Source organism: Leptodactylus fuscus, chromosome 5 (assembly GCF_031893055.1).
Source record: "Leptodactylus fuscus isolate aLepFus1 chromosome 5, aLepFus1.hap2, whole genome shotgun sequence".
Lineage (NCBI taxonomy): Eukaryota > Metazoa > Chordata > Amphibia > Anura > Leptodactylidae > Leptodactylus > Leptodactylus fuscus.
This window is the reverse complement of record NC_134269.1, coordinates 29219385-29246243: the sequence shown is the minus strand read 5'-3', so window position 1 is coordinate 29246243 and position 26859 is coordinate 29219385. Positions and strand designations below refer to the sequence as shown.

At 45.3% G+C, this 26859-nt stretch overlaps 1 protein-coding gene across 2 annotated transcripts in view; it reads right to left on the bottom strand.

The window, feature by feature from the left end:
* Positions 1-6149: 6149 nt before the first annotated feature.
* Positions 6150-26859, bottom strand: part of PPP3CC (protein phosphatase 3 catalytic subunit gamma) — a 45140-nt gene continuing 24430 nt past the window's right edge. For both annotated transcript variants that reach the window (XM_075272716.1, XM_075272715.1), the window contains exons 4-14: positions 24935-25046; positions 17620-17765; positions 15729-15868; positions 15564-15641; positions 15024-15118; positions 13474-13599; positions 12542-12619; positions 11396-11477; positions 10797-10894; positions 9495-9524; positions 6150-7930 (exon numbers count right to left, since the gene is read on the bottom strand). In XM_075272716.1, coding sequence (XP_075128817.1) covers positions 7773-7930; positions 9495-9524; positions 10797-10894; positions 11396-11477; positions 12542-12619; positions 13474-13599; positions 15024-15118; positions 15564-15641; positions 15729-15868; positions 17620-17765; positions 24935-25046 — 1143 coding nt within the window. In that variant the 3' untranslated portion in view covers positions 6150-7772. The remainder of the gene's footprint in view (positions 7931-9494; positions 9525-10796; positions 10895-11395; positions 11478-12541; positions 12620-13473; positions 13600-15023; positions 15119-15563; positions 15642-15728; positions 15869-17619; positions 17766-24934; positions 25047-26859) is intronic.

The following is a 26859-nucleotide window of genomic DNA, read 5'->3' as shown; positions in this document are numbered from 1 at the left end:
TGGACACCCATAAACAATTATTATACGCTGGGGTCTTTTCAGACCCCAGAGTATAATAATCGGAGACCCAGGGGAATAAAAACATTAAAAAAACACTGTTACCTGTCCCCCGGCTCCGCTGCAGTCCCCCGCTGTCGGCCTTCTTCAATGACGTAGATTGCTACGGTTTTGCCATCATCCGTCTTACTGTGACCTTACCCTTACTTATATAGGTATATTACATACACTCACCGGCCACTTTATTAGGTACACCATGCTAGTAACGGGTTGGACCCCCTTTTGCCTTCAGAACTGCCTCAATTCTTCGTGGCATAGATTCAACAAGGTGCTGGAAGCATTCCTCAGAGATTTTGGTCCATATTGACATGATGGCATCACACAGTTGCCGCAGATTTGTCGGCTGCACATCCATGATGCGAATCTCCCGTTCCACCACATCCCAAAGATGCTCTATTGGATTGAGATCTGGTGACTGTGGAGGCCATTGGAGTACAGTGAACTCATTGTCATGTTCAAGAAACCAGTCTGAGATGATTCCAGCTTTATGACATGGCATTGCATTATCCTGCTGAAAGTCGCCATCAGATGTTGGGTACATTGTGGTCATAAAGGGATGGACATGGTCAGCAACAATACTCAGGTAGGCTTTGGCGTTGCAACGATGCTCAATTGGTACCAAGGGGCCCAAAGAGTGCCAAGAAAATATTCCCCACACCATGACACCACCACCACCAGCCTGAACCGTTGATACAAGGCAGGATGGATCCATGCTTTCATGTTGTTGACGCCAAATTCTGACCCTACCATCCGAATGTCGCAGCAGAAATCGAGACTCATCAGACCAGGCAACGTTTTTCCAATCTTCAATTGTCCAATTTCGATGAGCTTGTGCAAATTGTAGCCTCAGTTTCCTGTTCTTAGCTGAAAGGAGTGGCACCCGGTGTGGTCTTCTGCTGCTGTAGCCCATCTGCCTCAAAGTTCGACGTACTGTGCGGCGTTCAGAGATGCTCTTCTGGCTACCTTGGTTGTAACGGGTGACTATTTGAGTCACTGTTGCCTTTCTATCAGCTCGAACCAGTCTGGCCATTCTCCTCTGACCTCTGGCATCAACAACACATTTCCGCCCACAGAACTGCCGCTCACTGGATGTTTTTTCTTTTTCGGACCATTCTCTGTAAACCCTAGAGATGGTTGTGCGTGAAAATCCCAGTAGATCAGCAGTTTCTGAAATACTCAGACCAGCCCTTCTGGCACCAACAACCATGCCACGTTCAAAGGCACTCAAATCACCTTTCTTCCCCATACTGATGCTCGGTTTGAACTGCAGGAGATTGTCTTGACCATGTCTACATGCCTAAATGCACTGAGTTGCCGCCATGTGATTGGCTGATTAGAAATTAAGTGTTAACGAGCAGTTGGACAGGTGTACCTAATAAAGTGGCCGGTGAGTGTATATCTTTCCATTATATTGCGATTAAAGTAGTTGACCCAAGTTTTAATGCTCATCTTGGTGGTCCCAAGAGTCAGGACAAACATGGCTGCTCCCACTCCATTCATTCCCTATTGCATTGCTGGGAATAACCAGGCCCAGTACTAGCAGTCCTATATACAGTGAATGGAGCAGTAATGCTCATATTCATCGTATACGTGTCCCCATTATCATGATCGGTGGGGATCCCAGCAGTCCGACCTCCAAAATCAGTGTATAATCCCTTATGGGGATAATAATACTAAAACCTGGGCCAACCCCTTTAGGGTTCACACATGTACTGTAAATGGGCAGCCCCTATAATAATAGTCAGTAGCGGATTTCTCGAGAATGTTCATTTTTGGGGAATTCTTCAGCCGTGTGACCTCCAGCACTGAGTATCCCTGTATACACCACTATGGCTGGGTCACTCTTGGCACAGATCTTATTAACCTTCTGCCGCTACCCCACGCAGAGTCGGCGGGCACAGAGCAGCCATTGTGTATGTCGTCCACTTAGGATGCATACTTTCCCTAGGACAAGACTTTACATTATGTCAGATACTGGAGTGGGCAGGGGGTGACGCTTTACACGTCAGGGGTAGAAAAATGTAATCGTAAGGGAATACAATGAAGGAGAGTTCTCGAAACCAGTGCAGGGGGAAAGTGGAGCAGTATAGCAACCAATCTTATTCCAGATATCACTTTTCAGAGACCCTCTACTTCCTCCATTGTAGGTGGGATGCTATGAGCAACACGGACACTTTTTGTTCCCAGGTAGTTGTTTGCTCTGTTTTCGCAGCGTTAATATTTACCTATAAAATATCATAAAAGTATACAAAGGTCGTATGATAGCAGGGCGGTATAGTGTGCACTGTGGCACGCATATAGATAAGGAGATGTATAGAACGTGAGCTGGGTGATGTAGTAGTAATGTAAATTGTTAGTTATACATGCAGTACAATTTATAAGACGTCTTGTAAAACTCCTGTAACTGCTTAGGCTCCATTCACACGTTGGAAAATAAACAGGGAACACTTCAGTTTCTGGCCCCCGGCTATAGGCTTTTCTGGGCTGATAAGGGGAAGGGGGAGCATCTTGATCCGCCGACTGTGTCAGTATACACCTGGATACTTATTTTTTCTTCTTCCTCCTCCCGCGATCTCTGATTTTCATTGAAAACAAAGGGAGATAGAACTAGGGCAGAATCTGACGCTGGATTTGGGGAGGAATTTGTCCCATAATCATCAACAGATTCCACACCGCCTAAAAAAGGATGTTATTTCCTCTGACGTTTCTGTTTTAGTATGTTGACCTTTTAATAAATCACTCCCATGAGTGGCTTCAAGTGGCAAGGAGGTCACGTGCTGCGGTGATGTTTTGTTTGCTGGCTGAACTGCTCACAGGGAGGGGTAGTAGCCTGCAAACAAAATATCACAGCTGAGATCAATGACCTGAAAATAAATCAGATAAACGGTACTGAATTTAAACAGGATATATATTAGGAAGTGTTTTTTATTGATGCATCCTGTTATTTGGCCCTTATTTTTTTTAAAAAACTGGGTAACCCCTTTAATACCTCTGGAAACTTATAACGTTACGGGGCTGTTCCTGCACATTCTGAAACTGTCCAGTGAGAGCAGCCGGCTCCAGACTATGTAGAGAGGAATCACAATACCCTCTTGTCAATTTATTTATAATTTTTTTGAGTAATAACTGAGGGACGTACAACACTGAGTAAGACTATGTTCACATTTGCCAAGTCCTGCCAACACAGCTTTATTCATTTGCCACTTTCAGTTTAAAAGCAACAGATACCCAACAGACTCCATTTTAGTCAATGGGTCTGTCGGGCTTCGTATGTAACCGCTTTTGTAGTGGTCTGCCTGTCTGTCGGAGGACCAGAACAATGGACAGTTGTGTGAACAGCTAGTGTGAACCTCCGGAATTGTTATGTCTTAGGCAGTACGAGGATTTACAAAAACATAATATCAGTAGAGGTGATGGGTCCTTTTTATTTTCCATTGTATTCCAAAATACAACTCCTACTACAAAAAACAAGTCCTCATGTGGCTATGAGGACTTGTTTTTTGTAGTGGGAGTTGTATTTTTTTTTTTTAATAACACCATTTTGCTTTTCATGTACTGAATAACTTAATGTCTGGAGGGGTAATAGTTACCGTTGGTCATTTGGGTTACAACTTTACCAAATCTTTACTTTTGGAAATCAGTTTTGTGTCACTGTATTCCAAAAAGCTAAGTTTTTAGTTGTCAGTCGGCAGAGCTGTAGGATGGCGTATTTTTTGTAATTTCATTAGTGTGATTTTGGATACATACGATTTTTTTTCTGTCCCATTAGGTGACATCATCACGCAATCCTCTGGTGTCTTGCATAATACATTGAAATTCTTCAATATTGCAGGGTATTATACTTGCCAACCAATTAGACCCTGGCAGAGGTTTGTGTACATGGCACGGCACACGGGGGAGGTTCAGGCTATAATATTGGATGAACTAGAGGGACAAGGACAAGGCATTGATCTGATTAGTAATGGCTATGGTTTAGCACAAGCTAGCTGTTGTGCGTCTTTCCTATTGTTAATAATGGGGTTACTATGCGGCCTGATATTACTTACCGTATACTGTAGTAATTATCGCCGATCCTTTGTGCACATTAACTGGTTTCTCAGGACTCGCTTTATATCCCTATATAACAGCATGTACTCCTAACCTCTAATTATACGGTTTGCTTATTAAAGTGAAATTCGGTCTTTAACCCGCTCTGGAGACAGCAAATGTAAATCCAGCATTGGGGCGACGCATTTTATTTACAATTTTTACTGATGTTATTGTTTGTTTTAACAGATCAGCTGCAGGTAATGTTTACATGGTGGGGGCCATGGGCCTATGCACTAGACAAAGTGTATGTCTGATGTCACACACCACGCACTCACATCTGATGTCACACACAGCACGCACTCACATCTGATGTCACACACAGCACGCACTCACATCTGATGTCACACAGCACGCACTCACATCTGATGTCACACACAGCACGCACTCACATCTGATGTCACACAGCACGCACTCACATCTGATGTCACACAGCACGCACTCACATCTGATGTCACACACAGCACGCACTCACATCTGATGTCACACAGCACGCACTCACATCTGATGTCACATGGAGCACCTCATGTTGATATCACATGACGCACACTCAGATCTGATGCCATACAGCGCCACACACTCACAGCTGACAGCCACTTGCATACAACATACACTGACATCTGATGTCACACAGTGCACATTCACATGTGATTCCATATAGTGCATACTCATGTTGGATGCCAGACAGCACACACTCACATCACTTCTGATGCCTTACGGTAAACTTGTAGTGGCATACTCACATGTAATACCATACTGTGCACATTCACTTCTGATACCATACAGTGCACACACACATCAGACACTCACTTCTAATATACAGTGCACACTCACTTCTAATACTATACAGTGCGCACACACTTCTAATACCATACAGTGCACACTCACATCGGATACCATATAGTGCACACATACTTCTAATACCATACAGCACACACTCACTTCTAATACCATACAGTGCACACTCACATCTGATACCGTACAGCGCACACTCACTTCTAATACCATACAGTGCACACTCACATCGGATACCATATAGTGCACACATACTTCTAATACCATACAGCACACACTCACTTCTAATACCATACAGTGCACACTCACATCTGATACCGTACAGCGCACACTCACTTCTAATACCATACAGCGCACACTCACATCTGATACCATACAGTGCACACATACTTCTAATACCATACAGCGCACACTCACTTCTGATATCATACAGTGCACTCACTTCTGATACCATACAGCGCACACTCACTTCTGATATCAAACAGCGCACACTCACTTCTGATACCACACAGCGCACACTCACTTCTGATACCATACAGCGCACACTCACTTCTGATACCATACAGCGCACACTCACTTCTAATACCATACAGCGCACACTCACTTCTAATACCACACAGCGCACACTCACTTCTGATACCATACAGCGCACACTCACTTCTAATACCATACAGCGCACACTCACTTCTAATACCATACAGTGCACACTCACATCTGATACCATACAGTGCACACATACCGCTAATACCATACAGCGCACACTCACTTCTAATACCATACAGCGCACACTCACATCTGATACCATACAGTGCACACTCACTTCTGATATCATACAGTGCACACATACTTCTAATACCATACAGCGCATACTCACATCTGATACCATACAATGCACACTCACTTCTGATATCATACAGCGCACACTCATTTCTAATACCATACAGCGCACACTCATTTCTAATACCATACAGCGCACACTCACTTCTGATATCATACAGTGCACACTCACATCTGATACCATACAGTGCACACATACTTCTAATACCATACAGTGCACACTCACATCTCATACCATACAGTGCACACTCACTTCTGATATCATACAGTGCACACATACTTCTAATACCATAGAGCGCACACTCACTTCTGATATCATACAGTGCACATGTCACAGCAGAAATGAAAAACAAATGACCTTCTTTTAACTATTTTGCAGTTTAATCTGAACATTTGTTTTTCTCCCAATCTCTTGTGGAAAAAAAATCATTTACTCTTTTAAAAACATTTCCTCCTTTTTTAATACAAGACAACTCAGCAAATCATAGACTTAATGAAGAGAAGAAAGAATGAAAAGAGGGCGCAGAGAAACGAACATATCTCCCGACCCCCTCCGAGTGGGCCATCGAAATCAAACTCAAAGATGGGAGCAGTGAAAGAGTTAATCATTGTGCTATTCATCACTAGAGGCACCGGAGGACACAGGCGGCCATAATGTGGCTCTTCCATGGTGCTTTAAAGACCCTGCAGGAGATGTGCTGAAAATGAGATTGTCTGAAGGTAACCCAACTCCTGAGTGCCTTATTGCAATGGCAGTATGGGTCCCTGGTCAATAGGGAGCCCAGTCTCTGAGTGCCACACTAAAGATACAACTTTGTGTCACCTCAAGCCCTTGTGGTACAAAGGTTTCCTATGTAGATAGCCCTAAATGCACTCCCTTAATATAATGGATGTGCCCTGTGGGGTGGGGAGCTGGACCGGTGATCAGGAGTGTTTAGGGGGCAGCATAACCCCTTAAAAATGAACCCAGAAATAAGTGATCTCTCTCATATAGGATTATTAGTGCTTGAGAGAGCGAGCGGTGACCCACTGCAGAGCGACCGCCGCAGCGCTATCTATGTGTGCAGAGCCACCCACGGCAGTGCAATCTGAGTAGTCACCCATGGCAGAGCGCTCCAATGAGAGCTGTTTGTTCTCATGTGTTCAGTGCATTGTATGAGTGTACCCCCCCCCCCACTTCATGGAGGATGGTGATGTGTGCAGTGACCATGCATTTGATGTCCTGGACACGCCACGCTACTCTCTGCAATCTCTAAAGGTGGCTAGGTTATTACGCTTCATTGGCAGAATCGGGGCAGGATCAGACGCTGCATTTACCAGAATATTTGATGATGTTCTTACATCATGTAAAAGACACATCTCCAACTTCTTGGGTAAAACAATAAGCTGTGATCTGCACCTTATCAGCTATACAAGGAGTAGATACTGTAGTTTAATCTGTACCTGGGTGCAGTGCAGGTGGCTCTGCAGGAGGGGGCGCTGCAAACTGGCCTTGGTAATATGGTACAATACTGCAGCTGCTGCCGAACCCTACATTAAAAAACAGGGTATTTATATTACACATGTATAAATATATATATATAGAACGCAAATAACATTTACAAAGAGGATACAAACTGGAGGACAGACCAGCTCAGTGTGTGGATGCGCACAAACCGTGTGTTACTAAGTGTCTGTGTGTGTATAGCCAAGCTTATGTATGTCCGTGGATCTGTCTGAGTTTATGTTTCGGGAGTGTTGAAGTCACATGATTAATGTATGGACCCTATAGTTGTATAGATCCCTGGCATATATTACCACTTGTGTCCATGATTCTGGTACTTTTGTGTATGTAGGTAGAGCAGCATGACTGAAATGTATGTGTATGGGTCCCAAGTGTACAACAGAGTGTACGTGGTTTGTTTGTTTTTTAATGTTGGCCTGGATTGAGAGTCCTGCCCTCGAGCATGTGTTGGTGGAGGTGGTGGATGAACCCATGTGTGATGCTGGCGGCAGTGTCACTGCTGGTTCCTGTTACTGTTCTTGTCGGCTGAGTTCAGGTTGATGTCTTGTGGGGAGGTGGAACGGCGTGGTGGCATACGCTCATTGATTCGATCTAGACCCCTGGCTTCCTCAAAGCTGCGGATCTTGTGCTGAGGAGAGAAGCCTCGGACAGCTGTGGAGAGAGCAAAGCACAATGATGAGAAGAAACATCAATAACCTGTATAAAGCAAGTCTGTCACTGCAACCTGACCCCACAGATAGATAGGTTAGGTCCACCTGAATTATACAGTGTTTTCTCCTTGGGAATCGCTGCCTCCATTCCTGAGATATCGCCTTTTAAGTCAATAATGAAACGCCTTCATTGCACCAAAGAGCTCTTATTGACAAAAACAGCGATATCTTATAAATTGTGGCAGCAATTCATAAGGGGAGAACACCGTCTGATTCGGGTGACCCTAACCTACCTATCTGCGGGGCTGGGTACATATACTGGGTTCTGGTAACACTAACCTATCTATCTGCAGGGCTGGGGTGATATGCTGGTTCTGGTGACACTAACCTATCTATCTGCAGGGCTGGGGTGATATGCTGGTTCTGGTGACATTAACCTATCTATCTGCGGGGCTGGGTACATATACTGGGTTCTGGTAACACTAACCTATCTATCTGCAGGGCTGGGGTGATATGCTGGTTCTGGTGACATTAACCTATCTATCTGCAGGGCTGGGGTGATATGCTGGTTCTGGTGACACTAACCTATCTATCTGCAGGACTGGGGTGATATTCTGGGTTCTGGTGACACTAACCTATCTATCTGCAGGCCTGGGTACATATACTGGGTTCTGGTAACACTAACCTATCTATCTGCAGGGCTGGGTACATATACTGGGTTCTGGTAACACTAACCTATCTATCTGCAGGGCTGGGTTCATATACTGGGTTCTGGTGACACTAACCTATCTATCTGCAGGGCTGGGTACATATACTGGGTTCTGGTGACACTAACCTATCTATCTGCAGGGCTGGGTACATATACTGGGTTCTGGTGACACTAACCTATCTATCTGCAGGGCTGGGTACATATACTGGGTTCTGGTGACACTAACCTATCTATCTGCAGGACTAGGTACATATACTGGGTTCTGGTGACCCTAACCTATTTATCTGCAGGGTTCGGTGGATATACTGGGTTCTGGTGACGGACTCGTTTTAAGGCCAGGACCACATGCTGTGAGTTTGCAGAGGGTTAACCATGGGTGGAATCGCCGATGACTAATTCACTGCCAATTTTGGTTGCTGTGAAGTGGTTGAGATTTCTACCAATCCCATCCCCGTACTGCGGAGAAAATCTGCATCACACAGTGTTTTGGTCTGCAAGTTTATAACCTCTGTCATGTCAATTATTACTGCAATGCAATGACTAAGAACTGTAATCCTGTGGCGTAAACTGACTGGTTTTTACTGTAATCCTGTGGCCGTATCCTAATGGTTATATATATATATATATATATATATCTATCTATGGGAAAGGAAAGGCAACCAGTGACAACAGCACTAGGAGACTCAGGACGGGGCAGGATCGCAGACTCAGAAGTGAGCACAACAGCCTTAGAGAAGTCCAAAGGTTAAACCATGTGGCATGACTGTATGCAACCTCTGTGCTTTCATTTCCTATTAGCATAACGCCCTCTAGTGATAATATAGGTAACTGCTGCTCATAGCAGCTTATACTTTACCTTCTTGTGCCTCAACTGCTTCTTCCGTAGCTATAAGGGAGACAAAGAAAGACAATGCATCAGATGTATATACCTTATGCACATGATATGGGACATGTTTTGGCCATTTTTCTCTTCTGTGATAAGTGTATATATTAATAGTTCATTGCAATGATTATAGGGATACCAGATATGTGGGGGTTATGTTATTGTATAGGGATCACTGGATCCTTGTAGAATACAGTGATCAGGCTTCATCGCTGCTGAAAGGGGAACTAAAGGGATCAGAAGTTTTGTGATCCTGGCAGATGTATCGGGAGTGTATCAGAGCTGTCCTATTGCCACCTCGATTGAGTCATAATACATCATGGCGTCCAAGCTACTGGAGTCCCTTTATGTAATATTACCACGGGACAGAAAATCACTAATAGGGTTAGTTCACATGGAGTAAAATGGTCCGAATTTTTATGCGGGAAGCTGCGTTAGAGTCCGGACCAAAATGAGCCTGCCGCGGCTAGCCACAACTGTTGCGGCTTCTGACAGTCGCAGCTTTCCGCTCCGGATTAGGCCCAAATGAATGGGCCTAGTCAGGAGGGAGGTGTCGCGAGGCGGACATCCGCCGCTGAATCTGCCTGAAGAAAGGGCAGCTCGCAGAAAAAGGAAATGACCGGCTCCCATTGATTTCAATGGGAGGCGGTTTTTCGAGCAGGATTTTGACGCGGATTCCGCGTCGAAATCCTGACCATTTTACTCCGTGTCAACTAGCCCATATACTGTATCACTATTTCTTAAAGGGCATGCCTGGGGCTGTGTTTATAATAAGTAGAAGACACAGACCTAGGAATTTCTCAATTTCTTGCACTGCTCCTGACAGGTTATTCCAGTTCATGCTGGCGAATACAGAACTCATTATATCATTATAATTATAACTCATTGTAATTGTCCTAGAGCACAATATAACATTGTACCCCGACTGCTACCTGCACAGACTTGTGAGCGGACGGGGATGACATACAGCATTCCTCTCAGCATTTCTCTCATATATGGACTAGACTAGACGCATGTACGAGCCCCCGACCTCCCTACATACAGTGTTCATAGGGCATAGTGATAGAACATGGCACGGGTCTAGCCACTATGCGAGGCCTATCACATGCCCATACATAGTTAGGTGTACACGACCGTATTCTGGATTTATATCACATGGATCCTGATAATAGGGCCATAGTATTCTGTGAGCCCATACCTGGCAGTGCCTGCATGATACTGTACCAAAGGGCAGTAATACAATACCGTAGAAGATGAGACAATAGTAAAAGTTACCGCTCTGTAGAGTCTGTCTTCCTCCAGACAGGACTCCCTGGGGAAGTGTTCCTGTGGGTGTCAGACCCTTCAGCGTCAGGACGCTCTCACTTTCCTCCCTGAGGATGAAATATCACAGGTCAGATAACAGTAGATCAGTAATAATAGTACCATCCATACCCCGTGCAGATCTACTGTACCAACCCTAAGTGTATCACGCACGCTCAATAATTGTCGGTCAGGTGACAGCCATTCCTCCCAACTCTCCCATAAACATGCATGCTTGACACATGATTTTTCAATGGGAAAAGGGGAATAAGCCACTGCCGGACACTTTGGAAATTCAACATGCTTAACTCTTCTTTCCCCAAGATGATGTGTTGGTTGGCTCAGCATACCCCTACACCAATGAGATAACTAGACACCTAAAAATTGCAGGTTCACCCAACTCTTCTCTTTGGATCACCACTTTATTTTAATAATTCCCACTGTCATTCACATATGCTGGTTTATGCAGAGCTATTGTTTGTGAACAGATCTCTGTGTGTTGGTAACATCCCTTGATATGAGTGATACATTTCTATCTCAGAAGATGAGAGGATCAGCTCTGAGCACGTTACCTGAGTACAGAGAACACGCGGGCCATCTTCCCAATCGCTCGGATCTTGTTCCGAATAATCTCTTTACGCACAGAAGCTCCACCTTGAGGGTAACAGAAGGAGAGGTTATTAATTCAATAGGAAGGAAACTGAGATAACCTATAACTGATCATTCAAGAAATAGTGTGTGTGTGTGGGGGGTTCAATGGACCCCCCAATCATGAAATGTTGGCCACTGTGATACCCTTCAAATGTCTCATTCTGACTATTTGGGGTGCAGACACCCATCTTCTGCATAAGTTACTAGAGCAAATTTACTTATGTAATGGAAAACTAGGAAATGAAGGAGACTTCCAGGGCAAACACAGGACCTTAAAGAGGACCTTTCATGGTTTGGGGCACAGGCACTTCTATATACTGCTGGAGAGCCGCGCACTGTCGGCTTTCCCGATCTGTGCCCCGGCTGAAGAGCTAGCGGTCCCAGTACCGTAGCTCTTCACAGTCAGAAGGGCATTTCTGACAGTCTGTCAGGAACGTCCTTCTGTACAAGCACTGCCAATAGCGCTGTACTGTGTGAGTGCGGAGGAACGCCCTCTCCCTCTGCTCACAGTGCTCGTCCATAGACGAGTATGATCAGGAGGGGAGGGGGGCATTCCTCCCCGCTCACACTGTACAGCGCTATTGGCGCTACTTGTACAGAAGGACGGTCCTGACAGAGTGTCAGAAACACCCTTCTGACTGTAAAAAGCTACCGCTTTTTAGCCAGGACCGCTAGCTCTTAACCCGGGGCACAGATCGGGAAAGCCGACAGTGTGCTGAATTCAGTGCACTGTTGGCTTTCCAGTAGTATATAGCACTGCCTGTGCCCCAAACCATGAAAGGTCCTCTTTAAAGGTGGAGAGGGATGGGACTGAGAGTATTGTCCTCAGGACAGTCACCTTGTCCACGTTTAATGGACTGTCCAGATTACTGGAGAATATATCAGCACTTTCACTCTATATGACGTAAATTCTACATGTGCCCCTGACTACAGATAAAGCTTGAAGTCAAATTGTCACTTAATAGATAGGTCTGTGTCAGATCGGAGCAGAAGCAAAAACAATAGGGAAGTACAGGGGGGGGGGTTACAGGTATTGTAATAAGAAAGATCATAGAACGTCATCTTACTTTCCAGTGCGTCTTCTCCATCTGAAATCAGCTCATCATCTGAGCATATACTGAGAATATTCACCAGCATTTCTGTAACTGTAGAGAAAAATCACAGCACTGTCAATAATCTTACAGAATTGTATTATATGTCCTGTGCTGCAGGAAATGTCTGTTCACACAATACGGTTCTGGCCACAGGTTTTGATACGTAACCCTAATTTAAAATGGCAGCATGTATGCCTATTAGCTAAGCAGAAAAATCATAAAAAACATGGGTAAACAAGGGGAGTAGCTACAGGGGGTGCAGACATTGCACCCGGAACCTGATGTTTGGGATGGCTGCATTTGCAAGGTTCACCGCATCTTCTTAGAGCTTCCCATCAGATGTATAACAAGGGAGTATGGGCCTACTGGTACACGTGGCCCATTGACTCCCATAGTAAATAAACCTTACTGCACAGTATTCACTTTTTTTTGTTTGAAGGATGCCTCTGCATAGAAAAGAGCTGTCCTATATACCTGCCTGAATGTGGACAAACGGCCCCTGTGAGAATGGGGCCCTATCAATATGTCTGGCCCTGAAATCTTACCGTCTATGTAGCATGTACGGGTAGACAATGACTCAGTCTATGTGACTGCTGCTACGATATACATATGTGCCCTCTAGTGGATTCAAGAGGTATTAGTATTGAAGTATTTGTATTCCGCAGAACAAAAAGTGTTCAGTGTGTATCAGTGGACCCCTATTCTTGTACATCTGGCCCTGGTCACAGCCACAGCCTAAACACGACCAATGTAGAGACATTTCTACTAATTCTCAGTATAGCTGTACATACCTACTCTCAGCAAGACCTCTGCTTGTCATGTTCAATCCTGCCTATGCAATATACCCCCCACCCAAATATATTTGCACGGTATGACCACTCCACTGTGCAAATCTGTCTTTTTACCTTTCTCCCCTACGAAGGGCAGGGACCATGTGAACACATCCATGAAGTTTGGCAGCCAGTAGGGATGTGGAGAGCAATTAAACTGACGGATATTCATGACATTGTTTTCATACTTGAGCACTGCGGCTGTAAGGAGACAATAAGAAGAGATTTTACATATACTGCAGACGTCTTTAGCACAAGACTCCCACACACACAAGTAGCGGTAGTAGCTGACATGTGGTGGTGGCGGCACAAGCTTCCAGCAGCCTCACACGTACACAGACTATTCCATTGTCCTTATATCACATAATATTCAACTTATACTAAGCCCTCATAACTGGAACAAGATATCAAAGGGGCCGCAGTGCTGAGTATTGCCTGAACACCCCCAACGCCTATTGTCTGGAATTATGGTAAGAGGTCTGGGATGGGTTTAGCTTGGGGTCCGAATTAATTTTGTGGTCTGGTCTTTGGTCTCTATTTACTGGATATTTCAAAACAAACTCTGCCGCTGTAAGGAGAAGTCATCATAGTGGTCTGGGTCAGATGCTGAAGATAAGAATAGAAAATATCCATGACTGTTACATTACTCAGCCTTCTCTGTAGCAAAACACTGCGACAGAGGCCAAGTGGCCTATATGGTCACAAGTTCCCCCAATTGCCGCCATGTTATGGATTGGGACACCGTTTTTAGAACTCAGCGACAGGACAACTTGACCTATATAGGGGTCAGGAGTGCTGCATAGTAAGTGGCAGGTCCTATCCATATACACACATCTGTCTAAAGTTATCTTCAAGTGTCCAACCCCTTTAATGGACAGCTTGTTCTTATTCATCCTCTTGGTTAATAGGATGTGGCTCTGCACAGCCTGATACTGACAAGTACAATGATAACACCCAATTGTCAATGCTAGCATAGAAAGGTGGTATAGACACGGCATGGCAGGGTGATAGTGGTGGCCCAAGTATGGGAAGCAGCTCAGGGCCTACGTCCTGTTTAATACAGTGCTTATTAGAGATGAGCGAGTACTGTTCGGATCAGGCGATCTGAACAGCACGCTCGCACAGAAATGAATGGACGTAGCCGGCACGCGGGGGGTTAAGCGGCCGGCCGCCGTCAAAGCGGAAGTACCAGGTGCATCCATTCATTTCTATGGAGCGTGCTGTTCGGATCGGCTGATCCGAACAGTACTCGCTCATCTCTAGTGCTTATCTTTTACTCTCACCTTGGGGGCTGAAGATCCCCGAAGCTCTGGACAGAATCTCTAACACAGCGCTTCTTTTGAAGTTTCATTGAATCAATACCACCCGTAAAGAAGTAATAGGCAGAGATTTCGATTCATAGACCCCTTGGACCAACTTCAAAGGGGTTCATGTGCTTACTCCGCACTGCACTTCCTTTCTTCTGAAAGTCAGTTGGCGTCCATGTTCACATGCCCTACACTCTTCTACCCCCTAACATATCTAAGATACTTCGAGCTGCAATTTCCCTTTAACAAAGCCACATGAATAGTGCAATAATCCTGGAAGACACACCGCCGTCACAGTAACGCAACATGTCATCTTACCTTTGTTGTTGTAGACGTCTAAGTAGTTCGGTGCAGAAAAAATGGTGATGAGGGAAGGAAATCCGGTCGTCTGACTCTTCCGATACATTCGGTAACTGCAGGTGGGAATAAAGATATCAAACACTGTCAGCCTCGCCTACTCACACATTAATATCTCTCTACTATTAGAAAGAAGTAGGTTCCAGTGTCTAGATCTACAATCTGACAGATATAGAAGGGCTCGTCTTCTCCTTGTCTGTCCATACAGAAGAAGGGCTCAGTCTGTACGTGGTTAGAAAAAAGAACAGCGCCACTTTTGGGCATTCGTCTCTTTGCAGCTTTCATTCAAGAGACTATGTACAATAAAAGTGTCGCTGTTTCGGGTAGGAATAAAATACGTTTTTCTAACCATCATACCACATCTTTAAGACACTGAGCCCTCCAGGAGGCTTCTCCCACTACCTGGGGATTTGCTATCGCTTCCAAGAGTCTGTGCGGTCTCCCTATCATGAAGAGTTTAAAATCTCATATTATGCAATTTTTCTGAAGGTGCAGCATTACCCAGCATCCTGTGCTTCATGGGCGCGAATCACTGACAGGAGGTTGTTGCTCTGCAGGAACTCACAGACGGCAGGGTAGCTGAAATACAGAGGGCGCTATCAGGGCGACAGCACATAAAATAACCACATGGCCCTCAGAAAACACAATGAGCCAATGTCTGCTTACCTGTAGAAATAGGAGCAGCCACGAACTGTGTTATGGGTGAAGTGTTCCAAAGTCTTTTCATTGCCGTAGTCCTCAGCTGGGTCAGACCACAGCAGGTCGCACATAGGGCCAAAGGCGGGGGGTTCCTTAAATCGGTCTAACTGATGAGGCGGAGACAATGAGGAGAACATGAATGGAGGGAACTACCAAGGGCCCCATAAACCTAAGTAAAATCAGAGCCTGAAAACCTGCCTGACCTATTTCTATTTACACGGCTCGGGTTTGTGTCAGTGTCTGAACACAGCCGAAGCAGAAATCTGTCTCCTATTGTTACCTGCGCTGCTACATTCTAACAAACCCTCAGCTGTGTGTCCATGATTTGTTTGCAAGGTGTAGGGGGGGGGGGGTTAATGGGCCCAAGTGTCTTTCCAAAATGTTTCAGAAAGTTAAAGGGAAAAAAAACCCATTTACAGTAATTAACCCCTTAAGAACTGGCCAATTTAGAGTCTTAAAAGATATTTCAGTTATATCAAGGATAGGGGATAACTTGTTGATTGGTAGTGGTCCGACCTCTGGGATCCCCACCGATCCAAGTCCCTTGTACCCATAAATGAATGGAGCATGTCCATTGACTTCTATAGGATTTCTGGAGATTGCCGTGCACTATACTTAATCTCTGGCAGCTCCGAAGAGCATGAACGGAGCAGAACTGCACATGCTTGACCTGCCACCCCATTCTTACAGCATCGTCTTGATTCGCAGGGTGCCCTGTTGTTGGACCCCCCCCCAATCTGCAAATTACCAACCAATCCCCTATCTTGAAATAACCCGAATACCCCTTTCTCCCATTGCTCTCCTACTGATCATGTATAGCAGTGCACAGAGCTCACATGAATGGGGTTGGGAACAGACTTCAATGTATTCCTGGTAGATGTAATAGCTTGATAGTCACATGGTACAAACATGCATCTGCTCACAGAAAGAAAATGGATCAAAGCTTCTGATGTGTGACTAAAATGGTAAAAATGACACTAGAGTGCAGAGTTTTCTTCATTGATAGTGTTAACATAATAGTGGTCACTCTAGAGAGCTTTATTTCCAATTCACAGGATAACCCCTTTATTTTTACATTATTTACATCCCCCCCTAGGCAGAGGTGTAACTTAAAGCCGATGGGCCCCAATGCAAAATCTGTAATGGGAAACTTACCTTCCTTGTGCCATTTGGAATAATGGTATATTGTATGGGGCCCTGTCAGGGTCCAGTGCCCAGTAGGGATTTCTACTTCTGCACCCCCTATAGCTACGCCCCTACCCCTAGGGGACAATAACTTGCCATCTCTCCATCACTTCTATAACGTCTTTATAGTCATGCCATGAAAACAAATGGCGCATTACAGGGCGCCAATGGGTTGATAAAAAGACTCCCTTCCCCTTTGCAGCATCTTATATGCCACAATTGTCATAGACCTCAGGATCTAAGAGGTTAAACAGCCAGAATTAAAGGTATTTCTTATTTCTCAACAACGTCAGACGCCCATGGTTAACTCCCAGTGATACATATCTAAGTTAAGGTGTGCCAAGGGGTTAAAGGGCTTTCCCAGTGATACGGCATTGATTGCTTACAGTGCCGGACACTGTATAGTGGCTGTGCTTGGTATTGCAGCACAGCACCATTCATTTGAATGGGACTGAGCTGCAGCATGGTTAATGGATGTGATGTCAATTGCCTGACAAGAGAAAACTCAATATCACAGTCTTGAGGTATCAGTTGGAGCTATACAGACAACGTAAGTACTGAGACAGTGTAAATGTAAGAAATCCTATAGGACTACATATTTAATCCAGTAGTCAAAAATGTCATAATAAAAGACAATGTATTATAAGGAAGATTATCACATCACATCATTCACCTTTCTGATGTCGTCCAGGCAAGAGATTTCAGGGGAAAGACCCCCGTGCACACAAAGGAACTGCTGGTTGAGCAGAGCTGCTAGTGGGAGGCAGTCGAAGGCATCCATACAGGAGTCATAGACTCGCTCCGAATACTTTATTTTACCTGTAGGGATATGACAATTATTAGGATGCATGAATGTGTCCACACCACAAACTACAAGCCATAAATACACAGAGGTGTTTGATATTTCTTTGGCTCCTCTAGGTTTGAATAGAGAGATGGTACATGCTGGATGCAGTGTAGAGAGCTCATTCTTCTGAGAGGTGGTCAGAGTATGTCCCAGAGATGGAACTCTGTCACCATTACTCCATACCTCTCAAACTGGAAATCTATAAGTGCTGGTAAAAACTGCTAGGTCATTACACTGATGCTCTAAGATAAAGGAGTATGCTGAAGTGAAACCTTTTCTTAATCCCCTCAATAACTGTCAATACACTTTTTATGCTACTTTAAAATAAGCACTGTATGGGTATCCCATATGCTAGAATCTGCTCTAACCATGGTGACATCCTGCTCTAACCGTGGTGACATCCTGCTCTAACCGTGGTGACATCCTGCTCTAACAGTGGTGACATCCTGCTCTAACAGTGAGGACATCCTGCTCTAACAGTGAGGACATCCTGCGCTAACAGTGGTGACATCCTGCTCTAACAGTGGTGACATCCTGCTCTAACAGTGGTGACATCCTGCTCTAACAGTGGTGACATCCTGCTCTAACAGTGGTGACATCCTGCTCTAACAGTGGTGACAATCTGCTCTAACAGTGGTGACAATCTGCTCTAACAGTGGTGACATCCTGCTCTAACAGTGGTGACATCCTGCTCTAACAGTGAGGACAATCTGCTCTAACAGTGGTGACATCCTGCTCTAACAGTGGTGACATCCTGCTCTAACAGTGGTGACATCCTGCTCTAACAGTGGTGACAATCTGCTCTAACAGTGGTGACAATCTGCTCTAACAGTGGTGACATCCTGCTCTAACAGTGGTGACATCCTGCTCTAACAGTGAGGACAATCTGCTCTAACAGTGGTGACATCCTGCTCTAACAGTGGTGACATCCTGCTCTAACAGTGGTGACATCCTGCTCTAACAGTGAGGACATCCTGCTCTAACAGTGGTGACATCCTGCGCTAACAGTGGTGACATCCTGCTCTAACAGTGGTGACATCCTGCTCTAACAGTGAGGACATCCTGCTCTAACAGTGAGGACATCCTGCTCTAACAGTGGTGACATCCTGCTCTAACAGTGGTGACAATCTGCTCTAACAGTGGTGACAATCTGCTCTAACAGTGGTGACATCCTGCTCTAACAGTGGTGACATCCTGCTCTAACAGTGAGGACAATCTGCTCTAACAGTGGTGACATCCTGCTCTAACAGTGGTGACATCCTGCTCTAACAGTGGGGACAATCTGCTCTAACAGTGAGGACAATCTGCTCTAACAGTGAGGACAATCTGCTCTAACAGTGGTGACATCCTGCTCTAACCGTGGTGACATCCTGCTCTAACAGTGGTGACATCCTGCTCTAACAGTGAGGACAATCTGCTCTAACAGTGATGACAATCTGCTCTAACAGTGGTGACATCCTGCTCTAACAGTGGTGACATCCTGCTCTAACAGTGGTGACATCCTGCTCTAACAGTGGTGACATCCTGCTCTAACAGTGGTGACATCCTGCTCTAACAGTGAGGACAATCTGCTCTAACAGTGGTGACATCCTGCTCTAACAGTGGTGACATCCTGCTCTAACAGTCGTGACATCCTGCCCTAACAGTGGTGACATCCTGCTCTAACAGTCGTGACATCCTGCCCTATCAGTGGTGACATCCTGCTCTATCAGTGGTGACATCCTGCCCTATCAGTGGGGACATCCTGCTCTAACAGTGGTGACATCCTGCTCTAACAGTGGTGACAATCTGTGCTAACAGTGGTGACATACTGCTCTAACAGTCGTGACATCCTGCGCTATCAGTGGTGACATCCTGCTCTAATAGTGGTGACATCCTGCTCTAACAGTGAGGACAATCTGCACTAACAGTGGTGACATCCTGCTCTAACAGTGGTGACATCCTGCCCTATCAGTGGGGATACCCTGCCCTATCAGTGGGGACACCCTGCCCTATCAGTGGGGACACCCTGCCCTATCAGTGGGGACACCCTGCCCTATCAGTGGGGACACCCTGCCCTATCAGTGGGGACATCCTGCCCTATCAGTGGGGACACTCCACCCTATCAGTGGGGTCACCCTGCCATATCAGTGGGGACATCCTGCTCTAATGGCTAGTGCTAAATCTGGGGACCAAAAAGGATTGTGATGGCACTCTTAAGAACTGTGTGAAAGGACTGGTAGTGCACATGCATGACCACCACTCCATTCCCTTCTCTAGGACTGTTGGAGATGGAGGAGTACAGCACTAAGTCAGTGGTTACACATTCACATTAAAGCTGTTCTTAAGATCACCGGAGGCCGCATTGATCAAACCCCCAGACATCAGACACTTATCTCAAACCTCTTTAAGACCTAAACAGGCCTGATCATTAGTTGATGAATGAGAGTTACAGCATAATAGTCAGTGCATAGCGAGACGTACCACTCACATTGTCACCTGCTCTATAATAATGAGGCAGCCAGCAGAGACACTGACAGGTCATGTACTGAGCATCACTGGCAGGGCAGGGATGGATGCAGCAGGCAGAACAGATGGGTACACTGATCAGTGCATGGTACTGAAAGCAGCTGGATGTGAGCTTCACAGATGGGCATGGAGTAACAGATTGGATTGACAGTCCAGGGAGCAGCAGCAGCGTGGAGCAGGATTATGTGCACAGCAGGCATGCAGGTAGCAGAGTTCACGGGTACCCAGATATACAAATATAGGTAGCGCACAGAGCAGATTTTATAAATGGCGCCTAATTCAGTCTGGACTCAGAGGTACTTAAGGGATATACATATCTAAGTAGCTGGGCACGTGGTGCAGCGAAGCAGATGGGCAAAGCCACCGCCCTGAGAGCAGCAAGTGACACAGCAAAATCCAGGGAGGATTGGGCACGATGCATGTGTCAGGATCAGGAGAATGCGCATGTAACTAGCAAGATGCTGGAGCTAAATACATTACGGAGGCAACGGCGGACGCACAGAAGAGCATGTGTAAGAGCAACAGGAAAAAGAGAGCAATACATTACAGAGACATAGAACAGCACAGGAACAGACACAGAAGATGTGCAGCAGTGGTATGTCAGCAGTGTCACTCCAGCTGTTGTAAAACTACATATCCCAGCACTCCCTTCAGTTTGCAGCTCGTGTAACATGATGGGATTTTTACAACAGCTCAAAAGTCACTGGTTGCAGATGAGTGGGCACATGAGTAGTGAAAGAGAGACAGACAATACAAGGAGTGGGCGGCATTATCACCATCATGGGAGTTGAGGTCCTATTGTCCCTGACAATGGTGGAATAAATGTGTCAGTTACCTGCAGGTCTTTATCCCTATATACCAGTTACCTGCAGGTCTTTATCCCTATATACCAGTTACCTGCAGGTCTTTATCCCTATATACCAGTTACCTGCAGGTCTTTATCCCTATATACCAGTTACCTGCAGGTCTTTATCCCTATATACCAGTTACCTGCAGGTCTTTATCCCTATATACCAGTTACCTGCAGGTCTTTATCCCTATATACCAGTTACCTGCAGGTCTTTATCCCTATATACCAGTTACCTGCAGGTCTTTATCCCTATATACCAGTTACCTGCAGGTCTTTATCCCTATATACCAGTTACCTGCAGGTCTTTATCCCTATATACCAGTTACCTGCAGGTCTTTATCCCTATATACCAGTTACCTGCAGGTCTTTATCCCTATATACCAGTTACCTGCAGGTCTTTATCCCTATATACCAGTTACCTGCAGGTCTTTATCCCTATATACCAGTTACCTGCAGGTCTTTATCCCTATATACCAGCTACCTGCAGGTTTTTATCCATATATACCATCTACCTGCAGGTCTTTATCCCTATATACCAGTTACCTGCAGGTCTTTATACCTATATACCAGTTACCTGCAGGTCTTTATCCCTATATACCATCTACCTGCAGGTCTTTATCCCTATATACCAGTTACCTGCAGGTCTTTATACCTATATACCAGTTACCTGCAGGTCTTTATCCCTATATACCAGTTACCTGCAGGTCTTTATCCCTATATACCAGTTACCTGCAGCTCTTTATCCCTATATACCAGCTACCTGCAGGTCTTTACCCCTATATACCAGTTACCTGCAGGTCTTTATCCCTACATAGATACCTGCAGATCTTTATCCCTATATACCAGCTACCTGCAGGTCTTTATCCCTATATACCAGTTACCTGCAGGTCTTTATCCCTATATACCAGCTATCTGCAGGTCTTTATCCCTATATACCAGCTACCTGCAGGTCTTTATCTCTATATACTATCTACCTGCAGGTCTTTATCCCTATATACCAGTTACCTGCAGGTCTTTATCCCTATATACCAGTTACCTGCAGCTCTTTATCCCTATATACCAGTTACCTTTACCTGCAGGTCTTTATCCCTATATACCAGTTACCTGCAGATCTTTATCCCTATATACCAGTTACCTGCAGGTCTTTATCCCTATATACCAGTTACCTGCAGGTCTTTATCCCTATATACCAGTTACCTGCAGGTCTTTATCCCTATATACCAGTTACCTGCAGGTCTTTATCCCTATATACCATCTACCTGCAGGTCTTTATCCCTATATACCAGTTACCTGCAGATCTTTATCCCTATATACCAGTTACCTGCAGGTCTTTATCCCTATATACCAGTTACCTGCAGGTCCTTATCCCTATATACCAGCTATCTGCAGGTCTTTATCCCTATATACCAGTTACCTGCAGGTCTTTATCCCTATATACCAGTTACCTGCAGGTCTTTATCCCTATATACCAGTTACCTGCAGGTCTTTATCCCTATATACCAGTTACCTGCAGGTCTTTATCCCTATATACCAGTTACCTGCAGCTCTTTATCCCTATATACCAGCTACCTGCAGGTCTTTACCCCTATATACCAGTTACCTGCAGGTCTTTATCCCTACATAGATACCTGCAGATCTTTATCCCTATATACCAGTTACCTGCAGGTCTTTATCCCTATATACCAGTTACCTGCAGGTCTTTATCCCTATATACCAGCTATCTGCAGGTCTTTATCCCTATATACCAGCTACCTGCAGGTCTTTATCTCTATATACTATCTACCTGCAGGTCTTTATCCCTATATACCAGTTACCTGCAGGTCTTTATCCCTATATACCAGTTACCTGCAGCTCTTTATCCCTATATACCAGTTACCTTTACCTGCAGGTCTTTATCCCTATATACCAGTTACCTGCAGATCTTTATCCCTATATACCAGTTACCTGCAGGTCTTTATCCCTATATACCAGTTACCTGCAGGTCTTTATCCCTATATACCAGTTACCTGCAGGTCTTTATCCCTATATACCAGTTACCTGCAGGTCTTTATCCCTATATACCATCTACCTGCAGGTCTTTATCCCTATATACCAGTTACCTGCAGATCTTTATCCCTATATACCAGTTACCTGCAGGTCTTTATCCCTATATACCAGTTACCTGCAGGTCTTTATCCCTATATACCAGCTATCTGCAGGTCTTTATCCCTATATACCAGTTACCTGCAGGTCTTTATCCCTATATACCAGTTACCTGCAGGTCTTTATCCCTATATACCAGTTACCTGCAGGTCTTTATCCCTATATACCAGTTACCTGCAGGTCTTTATCCCTATATACCAGTTACCTGCAGGTCTTTATCCCTATATACCAGTTACCTGCAGGTCTTTATCCCTATATACCAGCTACCTGCAGGTCTTTATCCATATATACCATCTACCTGCAGGTCTTTATCCCTATATACCAGTTACCTGCAGGTCTTTATCCCTATATACCAGTTACCTGCAGGTCTCTATCCCTATATACCAGTTACCTGCAGGTCTTTATCCCTATATACCAGTTACCTGCAGGTCTTTATCCCTATATACCAGTTACCTGCAGGTCTTTATCCCTATATACCAACTACCTGCAGGTCTTTATCCCTATATACCAGTTACCTGCAGCTCTTTATCCCTATATACCAGTTACCTTTACCTGCAGGTCTTTATCCCTATATACCAGTTACCTGCAGATCTTTATCCCTATATACCAGTTACCTGCAGGTCTTTATCCCTATATACCAGTTACCTGCAGGTCTTTATCCCTATATACCAGTTACCTGCAGGTCTTTATCCCCATATACCAGTTACCTGCAGGTCTTTATCCCTATATACCAGTTACCTGCAGGTCTTTATCCCTATATACCAGTTACCTGCAGGTCTTTGTCCTTATGTAGCAGCTACCTGCAATTCTTTACATAACAGCATACTGTAGGTCCTTATCCCTAACCTGTCTTTATACCCATCACCATATTAACAAGAAAGATGGTCACAGCACACTGAAAACATTATGAATTACTTAAAGTGGGCAGAATATATATAATGTGAATGAAGTCCAATACAGGTGTCAGTATTAGGGAGCATTCACACGGCGTAACGTCCCGCGAGATTTGGCACGTGTACGCCGCGTGACCCTTTGCGTGCCGTACACGCTCCCATTCATTTCAATGGGAGCGGGGAGCGTATGCGCCGCGCTAGTTTGCGGCCGTGCATTTATACACGGCCGCAAACTAGCGCGGCGCATACGCTCCCCGCTCCCATTGAAATGAATGGGAGCGTGTACGGCACGCAAAGGGTCACGCGGCGTACACGTGCCAAATCTCGCGGGACGTTACGCCGTGTGAATGCTCCCTTATCCTGTAATATACTACCACTATGAGTGAGTACTGCAGCACAGGTGGGTTCTGGACATGATCAGTCTCCTTCTCCCCATGGCAGCTGACTATAAAATTCCTTCTTACCTCCCCTCAGCTATACTGTCATGTACTGTATAGGCCCCATTCCTTCCCGAGAAGAAGGACAGGAAACTATTCCTATTGGCTGCCCCTGCAGTGACCAGAGGATCACGATGTAGAAACCTGGTTATGGGGAGAGGCATGATGGTGGCGTCATATTATGTAAGTAAATGTCATAACTTCATTGGCTCATTCAACATAATTATAGAAATCTATACAATGATCAATACAACAAATATATTTCATGGCGAGTTAACCCCGCGGCAACATTCAGTGCAAGAAAAACTCACATTCTTGCTTGAAGGTGAAATACTCTGTCAAGTGTCGGCACTCGTGGTTCCCTCGCAACAAGAACAGGGTTTTGGGGTGGATAATTTTCAAGCTCCATAGGTAGAGAACACACTAGAAGAGACAGAAGATTGCTGAAATATACACAACATGATAGGCACTTCTGCTGTGGTCTCTTACACACCATTCACATTCAATGATGCATTCAGAATTGAGCTGGCGGCCACCAAGAGAGTGACACCGATGGGTCACATGAGATCCTATAATGACTATTCAGTGTCTGGCGGAAGCGCTATGTATATCATAAAGCAATTAAAATGGTGCGCTGTACAAACACTGAACCAGCAGGGGGCTGCAAATAACTACATGAGATTATATAGGAAACTGGTGTCATTCTGGATGCATCACTGGAGGTCATAACAGTAGAAAACATGATGTAAGTCATGGTCACCACCAGATCAGTAAAGATATGGAGTTACAACTAAGCAATATGCACAGATTTCCCACAATTTATCATCTCCCCACCGACCACCAGAATGAGGAGGAAGGGGGGTTACTGTTCTGGTTCAGGGCCATCTGATCTTATCTTATTGTATGAGGACTTCATTTAAAGGAACCTAAAAGTGATGTAACCTTGACCTCCCGGTTTGTCAGTCTGCTGGATTATCTGCAGATTCATGCAGAGAACAGAGGGGTTAATTTCCTGCTGATCCCTTCCATGATCAGCAGGGGATCGGCTGAGGCAGGGGGTGGGGCTTAACCGCAACTGCAGACAAGGAAGGGGGAGGCTCTTGTTGCAACAACTTGTCTTAAAGGGGTTTTCCGGGACTTAGGATGGGTCATGAATTAAAGATCTCGTGGAACCTGACACGGGGCTCCTTGCCGATCATGCACAGCGTTGTACATTTGTGTAGTTAGATGTGCATGGTATCGCAGCTCAGTCCAAAACCTTGAATGGGACTGAGCTGCCAACAGGTCATATGACTGATGAACATAATACCACATGGCCTGAGGAGCAGGTATATCGCTGATCCATGGGAGTCTCAGGGGTTGGACTGCAACAGAACTACAACTGAAGTCCCAGAAAACCCCTCTCATCTGGCCATACTTATTAAATATAGGTCAGTTTAACCCGCTGAAATCGGCAGGATCGGTTGTCTCAACTCTCCCCCAACATCTACTGTGATGAGGAACGGCCAATCGCCCAATCCCATAGGAGATAAGCCATCATTAGTAGAGACTGGCAACAGCTTTCATCCCTATCCCCTGAACAGTATATATGTATGCTCAGCTGAGCTGGGCATGTGACAAGACACAGGACTGTGAGGAAAAGGGGGTAGGGGGACATGGCTGATCTCCTGGAACACATATAGAAGATTTCTATATATAGTTCACAGTTTTAATTATAAAAAATTGAGAGTCTTCAGTAGTTGTTCCTTTTTTAATGGCTAACTAAAATGATGACAGATTACAAGCTTTCGAGGCTCTTGGCCCCTTCCTCAGGCATAAGCAGCACCGCACCTCCCATGAGGCAACCTGAAGCGACCGCTTCTGGTGGCGCTACGCCAGGGCCCCGGGGAGGGCGGCATTTTTGCTTACCTAAGCCAGTCCAGGACAAACTGTCCTGGACTGGCTTAGCGTCACCGAGCGGTGTATTGGGGAGGCCGCTGGAGCTGCGCTGCTCCAGCGGCCTCCCCTCACGCTCTGGCAGAGAGCAGGTCCTCTCCGTGCCTGCTCTCTGCCTGCTAACGCCGCTCCGCCATGACCCCTTGGCTTCGGGCGGCGAAAAAAGAAGGTTCACCCCTGGGCATAAGCCTCAAAAGTTCATCATAAGCCAAAAAAGAATCTGTCATCATTTTAGTTAGCTATTAAAAAAAGGAACAACTACTGAAGACTCTCAATTTTTTATATTTCATATCCACTGGCT